Source organism: Macrobrachium nipponense, chromosome 2 (assembly GCF_015104395.2).
Source record: "Macrobrachium nipponense isolate FS-2020 chromosome 2, ASM1510439v2, whole genome shotgun sequence".
NCBI classification, from domain to species: domain Eukaryota; kingdom Metazoa; phylum Arthropoda; class Malacostraca; order Decapoda; family Palaemonidae; genus Macrobrachium; species Macrobrachium nipponense.
In genome coordinates, this window is record NC_087201.1 from 111,555,348 (window position 1) to 111,565,347 (window position 10,000).

The 10,000-nt window shown below is 42.4% G+C and overlaps 1 protein-coding gene across 5 annotated transcripts in view; it reads right to left on the minus strand.

Annotated features, from left to right (window-relative positions):
* LOC135220913 (syntaxin-binding protein 5-like) overlaps nt 1–10,000 on the minus strand; it is a 1,025,750-nt gene that overhangs the window by 489,716 nt on the left and 526,034 nt on the right. For all 5 annotated transcript variants that reach the window (XM_064258544.1, XM_064258545.1, XM_064258543.1 and 2 more), the window contains exon 5: nt 9,549–9,612. In XM_064258544.1, coding sequence (XP_064114614.1) covers nt 9,549–9,612 — 64 coding nt within the window. The remainder of the gene's footprint in view (nt 1–9,548; nt 9,613–10,000) is intronic.

Genomic DNA, 10,000 nt, shown 5'->3' on the forward strand with positions numbered 1-10,000 from the left:
ATCCTCCATGAAGAGTTCTTCTGCTGAAGGAAGGCTTTGTGAACCATTTGAGGTTTGTGGGACTAGTGGATCATACATGTCTTTACTCCCATTAGGCCTAACAAACCTGGTTACAAGCACCTGTCTGTTTATTTGGTCTGGCACATTTACTATGTAATAATTTTCATACAAATTTAATCTATGATAAAAAAAGAACCGGTGAAAATTCAAAATTTGATATGAAATTACAATTTCTTAAAAAGAAATGATAAAAATTCAAAATTCAACATGAAATGAGAGTTTCTTGAAAAGTTTCGATCGAATGATTCTCTCTCTCTCTCTCTCTCTCTCAAAAATTCAAAATTTGATATGAAATTACAATTTCTCAAAAATTCAAAACTTGATATGAAATTACAATTTCTTAAAAAGGAATGATAAAAATTCAAAATTCAACATGAAATGACAGTTTCTTGAAAAGTTTAGATAAACGATTCTCTCTCTCTCTCTCTCTCTCTCTCAAACACATCTGCTTCTCTGTTAATTACTTTTACTAGTCATTTTCATCAAAACCTATTTCAACAATAGAAAAAATCTTCATGATGCGGATGATCAAAATACACTTAGCAGATCTGAATAATACGTATGGCGATGATCATTCATACACACTGCGCTATGATGTCACAAATGCGTGAGGCAGAGCCTTCAGTCTTAGCTAATGGCTGAGCAGGAAATCTCTCTCGCATTCCCCCTTGGAGGAAGAATAGTTTTTTTTTTCTCCAAGCATTCCCCCCACCCCTTCTCTCAGATACCAGCAAATCCCCCACATCTAAAATACTTGAAAAGACAATAGACTTGATGCGTGGCCCATAGAATTTGAATGGCTTCCCAGATACAGAAAATCTACTTTTGAGAACTAGCGACCGCATAAAAGGAGAATCGCACAATTCGAGACCGGACTGTACAATTAAGGGATTTTGACGAAGGAAAAATCTATTTCTGGGCAAGGGTCCGTGTCTCCCAGTGAAATATCCCTTTAGTTCATATTTCTAAGGTAAATAATGCTAACATTACCAGAGGAAAATAAAAGAGGGGGATGTCAGAGTATCCTGACTCGCTCACCCTAAATAAAAGAGGGTGTCAGTATGGTACTGGGGCGAGTGAGGCCACTATCACGGACCTCTTGTCATTTAGAATTCTCCTTCACCAAAATCCCCCTCCTCAAGAGAGCAACTACTACTACACACTCACCCACGCAGACAACAGCGCCTCTCGTGGCCATCCTTGACGTTAGAGGACCAATCTTGGGCGCAAGGGTGGGAGACAAACGGGGGGATTTCACTGGGCGACACGGACCCTTGCCCAGAAATAGATTTTTCCTTCGTCAAAATCCCTTTTCTGGGCTCAGTCCATGTCGCTTTGTGAAATAGTACCAGAGAATTAGCAAAAGATTGAGAAAGAAACAATGGAAGGTCTTAAGAAGACACAAAAGTAAAACAAAATAATTATAATCTAGTTTTTCAAACAGTTACAAAGTTATCATACTTAAACTAAACCAGTATAACATAATGTGAGTTAGTTTTAGAATACGTAGTAAAACTTAAAATTACTCTTAGACTAACTTATGATAACTTAAAACTAGAATTTATTAAATATTAGTATATACAAGTGAGTCTCCCTAGCATAAAAATAAGGGAGAACATCACAAAATAGTCACAATTGGCAATGATATTTACATGTGTGAGTGACCCTAGCAAAAAAATAAAGGACACCTCACGATATGTAGCCTTTCTAGGCAGCTAAGGCTCAAAACAGGATTGAGCCTGACGGTAGGGTTAAAAGAAAATATTAGTGAGGCAGGTAGAAAGGAGATCTGGATCTTCGACTACAACTACTAGACAGTGTCAGGGGAAACTATGTTTCCCGCTGCCACTGCCGGAAATTTGAGAGATTCCAAGGATTTCAAGTAGTGACGTTTGAAGACTGTCGGCGATTTCCAGCCCGTGTACTTTTTTAAATCATTGAAATTCATGTGCTGGAAGTAAAGAGGTGGCTACTGCCCTGATGTCATGGGCTCTGGGGAATGAATCAGGATTAGCTTGTTTAATAAAATATAGGATTTGTTGTCTGATCCCTTTTAAAGAAATAATGCCACCTTTTTCCCTTATAAAAAGGGGACCTGATGACCTAGGTGATGTCCTGGACAGATAGGCTCGTAAGGTCGTCACCGGACATAGAGAAGGGTCTTGAGGAAGAGGGAGGACCTTCCAAGGGGCCCATCTCATCAAGGGATCCTCGTTTTTAGCCAAAAAACTACGATCTGGAGATAATAGAACTTCTCCCGATGGGAGAAATTCCACATGTCCAGAGTCTCTGGAAAGGGCCGACAGTTCGGATATCTTGGCTCCTCAGGCCATACTTAGTAAGAATAATGTTTTCCTTAATATCATCATATAATTGCATGAATCGTTGTCAGTATCTGAAGCCAGTTTGAGAACGTCATTCAAGAACCATGAAATTGAACTAGGTCTTTCTGAAGGTCTGAGCCTAGCACAAGCTTTAGGAATAGACGAAAAGTAAGTCTGTTAAGTCTATCTTGAGTCTGTTAAGTCTATCTTAAAGCCAAAATGGAAGATTTTCTTTAAAGCTGACTTATTGGTTGTAATAGTACTAGCTGCTAGACCTTTTTCAAACAGAGATCTGAAAAAGGATATAGCTAAATTAACTGACATGGTTTGAGAATCCGTTTCCTTCAGGAAATTTGCCAGTTTTTTAACTGCTGCGTCATATTGGCGCAATGTTGATTCCCTTTTATCCGATTCTAAGAAAAGGATATTTTGGGGATCGATATTTGCATCTCTCTTAGCCGCGAACTTCGTGAAGTCCATAAAGTTAGGGTTTTGAGAGTTCCTGAGGAAGCGAACACAGTCCTCATTTGTACTGACTGAGACAGTTTGGGGTCCAGAATCCTTTGAGGCTGGAGACCCAATTCCAGAAGGAGAGGGTACCAATTGCTCTGGGCCAATCCGGGGCTATTAGGCCACTTGTCCCTTGAATGACCTGAGTTTGTTCAGGACTTTCAATAGAAGATTCACTGGAGGAAAGATGTATATCTTCCTCCATTGATTCCAATCTATGGACATGGCATCTGTGGCATAGGCCAGAGGGTTCAGGTTGGGGGCCACATAGCAAGGGAGCTTGTGGTTGGATTGTGACGCGAAAAGATCCACCTGGAGGCCTGGGACCTTTTGGCATACCCACTGGAATGAGCGCCTGTCCAGGGACCACTCTGATTCTAGAGGAACTGAGCGAGACAGAGCGTCTGCTATCACGTTCCTTACTCCCGCCAGATGAGTGGAGGAAAGATGCCATTTGTACTTGGTTGCTAGAGAGAAGATGGCTATCATGACATGGTTCACATGTCTTGATTTGGATCCTCCTCTGTTGATGCAGTGTACTACTACTGCGCTGTCCAATACCAGCTTGACATGGCAATTCTTGGCTGGAAGAAGCCTTTTTAGAGTGAGGAATACTGCCATGGCTTCCAGTACATTTATGTGAAGCCGGCGGAACTGAGGCGACCAAGTCCCTTGAACTTTTTTGAATTGGGAGTATCCTCCCCACCCGCTCAGAGAGGCGTCCGTGTGGATAACCAACGCCGGAGGAGGGAATTAGAGAGGAACTGATTTAGACAGATTTTTGGTCTCCACCCAGGGGCGGAGACGCTTCCACCCAGGGGCGGAGACGCTTGCGAAGAATCGGTGGGATGCCTGACAACTTGTCTCGAGATTTGACATTTGCTCTTGAGCGCCAAACTCGATTTATGTCCTTCAACTTTGCTTTTAACAGAACATCTGTGACTGACGCAAACTGGAGGGAACCTAGGATCCTTTCCTGGCTTCTCCTTGATGTTTGTTTGCATTTGAGGAATTGCCTTATTGACTTGGCTATTTCTTTTCTTTTGACCAACAGAATTGACAGAGTGTGGAGTTCAGGTCCCACTGAATGCCGAGCCACTGAAAACGAGATTCCCGCGTCAGGGTCGCAACGTCCTCGGCGATCTCCGGGGCCCCTTGTTCCGCCAATGCCTGCGCCACCTGTTGTTGAATAGCAGCGATGCACGGAGCTGCCGCTGCTGGGTCGACGTAATCGGTCGACTTGCCGCCTGGAAAGAGGCGGACAGCCATACTCTTGTCCAGGATGTATGGCTGCCCCTTGGAGACGTTCTTCCCAAAGCCTCCTACCCAGGCCCTCAAGGTAGCCGACGCGGCGTCCTTCACGGTGGCACCCTGAAATAAAGGGTCATTGTAATCCTTACAACGAAGCCCCGAGGATATAAGATTGATACTTAAGACTAAGTCATACTTATATATATCTTAACATATGCTTTTATAGCAGTATATGCCAAGAACAGATACAAGTATATTATTACACTGGTATATACTTACTCCGGCAGTAAACTGATCCACCAGATCATATCAGATGGAGCAGGCCTCGTGATGCCATACAATCAAATCATTATGGCGGACAGCGTAGGGAGCGTGGGTCCGGCAGACCTCATGACCGCATGGGTCCTGCAGGATGGCGTTGCACCCCGCCTCTTGACAGTTGGTAGCCTGTAAGTGAACAGATACATAAGTATCGGCAGTTACTAACAGGGCTAACCTGTTAAGAGATATGAAGCTCCGCTGCATGCCGGAGTGAAAAATTTATTCTGGGCATAATCCTCTCCTGTACTCCGTGAGAGAAAGTCCTTAGAACATGGTAAACTGGTCCGAAAAACTCTGGTACACTGGAGCGAATATTTCCGCCGAACCAGTTACCTGCTCATAAACCGAGAGTACACCGAGGTGAGGGTACAATCACAGCGGAGATACACGAGAAGATTACCCAAGTACATAAACTTAAATTAAAACAAAATAAGATAAAATAAATAATAAACAAGGCAAGCGAAGCGTAACTCCGCCGTAAAAAACTTTCGCGAGCAGACAGAGAACCCGGATGGTGAGCGGGTGCTCCGCCGGACTAGCAGAAGTGGCAACAGAACTATGAATCATAAAATGTGAATACAGAGGGATGCATGTCAAGGCTACTCTCCACTACCCCCAAGGAGCTGGCCAGCGAGTCCGCTGAATAACGGATGGGGAGGATAGAGGAGATAGCCACAGAGAGAATCGAGGAGGACCCAGTGCGAGCTGGCGGGGTGGCCAACCCAACCCGAACGCACAGGGTACCCCTCCCGAAACTCATGGAGAGAACGGTAAAAGACCCAGACTCAGGACCCCCCCTCGTCCATAACTCCCGTATCCTCCCTGAGAAGGGAGGAGGAGGGGAGGGGTGCTCGGATGGTTGCCATAGCGACCGTGAGCGAGCGAGGACTACCTTCCCCCCACGATGGGGAGGGAGGAAGATGGGGGGCTGAGCTGGTGGACTGAGGTGATCAGCTGGCCCACTGCGAACGTGGTTGGACCACGAGGCGAACGGGACAGACAAAACATAGCCTAGGCTAATGCAAACCGTCTCAAATATGCAACCCATAACAAATACATCATAATGAAAAGGAAAAGAAGGAAATCACGTGTAAGAGAAAGAGAGGGGTCGTCCAGGAGAAGGTAGGCTAGCCTACCTGGAAGGTAGACAGAGCAACAACTCAGGAGCTGGCCTCTGCCGATACGTAAAACGGAGGGCGATGGCCAGGGTGGCTGGACTAAAGAAAGGTGGGAAATATATATAATGTATACATATATAACCCATCTGCCTAACAGACCTAGACAAAAGAACATGCATGCATGAACACTAAGCTAAGACATGGAGGCATAGGATTTCCGAATAGTACGATATAAAACATGAAAATTGTAGCACATCCCGCACCACACTAAAATAATCATAAAATAATCATAGGCACTGCACAGAATAGCCACCACGGTATGGGAGACAGGGAGCTATAAGATAAACACGAGGCGAGCCGGCATGGCGAGCCCGAGACCAGACGAGGAAGGTCCGTTAATGAACCTAAAAAATGGTTAAAACGGATCCTGACTGGCTAAAAATACGTGTAACCTTTCGGCAGTACTTAAGTTAGCTGCGGCGATAGCTTGGAACTCCATAGTGGAAAGATAATCCAAAGTTAGGGCACAAAACACAGAGCAGAGAAAAATCATGTGTGCACGAGATGTCGCTAATGAAAAGGATGGCCACGAGAGGCGCTGTTGTTGGCATGGGTGAGTGTGTAGTAGTAGTTGCTGGCGCCGGCTGTGTCCCAGCTCTCTCGAGGAGGGGGATTTTGGTGAAGGAGAATTCTAAATGACAAGAGGTCCGTGGTAGTGGTCTCACTCGCCCCAGTACCATACCGACACCCTCTTTTATTTAGGGTGAGCGAGTCAGGATACTCTGACATCCCCCTCTTTTATTTTTCTCTGGTAATATTAGCATTATTTACCTTAGAAATATGAACTAAAGGGATATTTCACAAAGGACACGGACTAAGCCCAGAAAATGCATTCCAGACCCCCAAAAATACATTTTATAAGGAATAAACAGTTTTACAAACAGAAAACAAGGAGAAATAAATATAAAAGAATATATATAGGAAGACTCTTCTTAGCATACAGAAAATGGAGAGGAGAGAAGAGTAAGGATTGATTGATTGATTGATTGTGAGTTTTCTGGCGTCACAACTACCAGGGTCACTGACGCCGAGAAGAGGAAGGAGGAGAGGTTAGTGTTTGGAAGGGGAATCCCCTCCAGGACTTCAGGTGTCAAGAACCTCTCTGGGGTTACTTCTCTGTCTTTAGTGGCACTGTCTGGGGTTACTTCCCCTCTTCGTATTTTACTGGCACTAGGACCTGTTTGAGAGTCACTGGACCCCTGTCACACAACAAAACTGTCCAGAGACATTTGTTTCTGATGTCTCTTTAAAATTGGCATAAAGTGATACAATGCATTGTCATTAAACATGTTAGACACGGATTGCAATGTCTTTGTTAGGATGAAATTCAACAAAATCTTTAACAACACTCCACTTGGCAAATATTTCTTTAATCTCTGAAGTACGCACAGTATTCCCTCTCTCTCCTTCCGTCTGCTGCTAATCCTGATGAAGGTCTTACAGCTCCTCAGTGATTAGCTCTTCCCTGTGGGCATCCACTAACTCTTCCAGATCCTTGCCACTCATATCCAAGCGCATGGACTTCCCAGACACAACAGATTCCACAACAGGTGTAGGGTCGTCAGGGTAAGCCTCAAATCCTTCAAAATCCTTCTTGAGGTAACACTGGCCACAATGTTTTCCAAGCAGAGTTCAAAGTCCTGAAAGCCAGTTATATGGTGCTTTTCTAGTGCCGTAAAATCGCCACTTTACGGTGCCATAACATGGCGAGTTCCAGTTATCGGTGCCATAAGGTGTCAATAGCAGAGTTATAGCACCATTATAGGCGCCATTAACTGGATATTGGCAGGAAAAATCACCAAAGTTTTGGTTAATGGCAATTTTTACTTATCAACAACCCACCAAGAATAGAACCCCATCCAATAACCAGGGACTGCCTGTATTAAAGGGATCCTTCCAGAACTTTCTTAGGGTTAATTCAGTGTCTGATGTCACTTCAAAGCACCTTTGAATTTGTGTCTTTGTGTACAGTTTCTTGAAGTTCGAGATGATTTGATGGTCCATGGACTGGATGAGAGGAGTTGTATTAGGTGTTAAGAAATTCACAGAGATGAATTTAAATTCATCCAACAACTGGTCTCCCAAGCCAGGAAGATGCACAGGAGCATTATCCATTACCAGGAGGCACTCGAGGAGCACCTGATTGTCCAAGAACTAAGTTTTAACCATAGGGCCAAACACTTCATTGACCCACTCAATGAAATTTGCCTTGTGACCCATGCCTTTTTGTTTGCCTTCCATAGCACAGGCAATTTTTTCTTGACATTATTTTTCTTAACACTCAGGGAGTTTCAGAGAGATACACCAGTAGGGGCTTCCCACAGAACAAGAGAACTAGCCTATCCTTCATAGGCTTGTGCCCTGGCAGTGAGCTTTCCTCCTGCGTGATATAGGTCCTCTTTGGTATTTTTTTTCTAAAACAGGCCTGTTTCATCACAAATGAAGACCTGTTGAGGGAAAAATCATTCAGCCTCAAGATATTCCTTGAATTCATCAACGAATTCTTCAGCGGGTCATTTGTTGGAACTCGCAGCCTCCCCATTATGTATGCCCATACGGTTTTTGAATTATTCAAACCAGCCTTTGCTGGCCTTGAAATCACCAATGGCTGCACTTGTTGTTGGCATTTTCAAATACATCTTACACTACTCTTAGAGAGAGAGAGAGAGAGAGAGAGAGAGAGAGAGAGAGAGAGAGAGAGAGAGAGAGAGAGAGAGAGAGAGAGAGAGAGAGACCTAATATGCTCAGTATGGGCTCAACCTGGAATGAGCTCAATAGAAGTATGACTACATTATAAGTATGCTGTAAATCATTATCATCATAAAAATCAGTATTTAATCAATACACAATATGAAAAAATATAATTAGTGAATAAATTGTGTTGTTCTACAAAGATGAAGTAAATTAGTAATAATTTTAGAGATATGGTCAAATACAAAAATACGCAAATTAGTGAAATTTCCCCGTAGAAAAGTGAAAATTGTGTTCCACAAAAATCTACGACAAAGTGGGCCGCAGAAAAGTGAAAAGTTTAAAACCGGGGGAGCACTGTAATTGTTTTTCATTGATCCACACTAACAGAAGATTTTCAATGTCTTCCACTAGTTGCGATCTCTTTTATTGATGAAGTGACCCCTTTAGCAACATCAGCTACCTTAATCTATTTTTCTTTGCTTAGGATAGAGCTAATTGATGACAATGACTTGCCTTACATCCTAGCAAGATTATACTTTGCTACAAGTTCTTTCTTAATCTCTATTGTGATTCTGACCTTATTTACCAAAGGGCTGGCACTTGGAACTTTCTTCAGTTTCACTTATAAAAAAAGGACAAAACACAATGAACATGTGCGGTGATGCGGAATGCGAGTGAGGTTATGCTCATTCAATGAGAAACAAAGGCAGAATCAGTCACGAGAGAAGATGGGATGCTTTGTTTGGACGCTTGGTATAGGCCCTAGTCACAAAGTGGGCCCAGGACAGAGTTTCCAAGTGTATGAAATCTGAGGAAACATACAAAACCAGAGACAAAATTTCGTCAGAAAAACTCTGAAAACCGGGGCGTATGAAAACTGAGGTTCCACTGTATACTACATGTATATAGCTGCTAAAAGGTGTAAGACTAAAACATGGCAGCAGAGATCAATAAGGATCAATAACACTAAAATTTTCATAAATATCTGTAATTTATGCATATTATTATGAATCTGCCTCGCATATTATAGCACCCTTACAATATCTTCTAGTCCAAAACCCCAAACAGTAAGTGTTCGGCTTTAAAAAATGGATTTTTTTTTCACCACCAAAAATTTTGGAGCAGTAATCGGTAATAAAAACAGTACTTAAATAATACAATAAAAGAAGTAAAAATAGATGGGTGTGGAATTACCCCATCAATGGCTTACTTTGCTAGGATCAACAGGGCAGTCACTGAGATGTACCACCGCACCAGGATGAGTCTTCCGGGACCTGTGTATAAGCAAATGAAAAATAAAAATCCTAACTGGATATTTATATATTTATACATGGTAAAAATGTTCTGTTATAACAGAATTCCATCTAACAAAAGGAGCCCATAAAAACACCAAAATAAGAGAGAGAAATACTATATTTCAGAGACTGCTGTCTCCCTCTTCAGGTAGATGAAGAGGGAGACAGCAGTCTCTGAAATATAGTATTTCTCTCTCTATATTTTGGTGTTTTTATGGGCTCCTTTTATTAGATATTTATACACAATACATATAACATATATACATACATACATACATACATACATCATACATACATACATAACATACACACAATATATATATATATATATATATATATACATATATACATATACATATACATATAC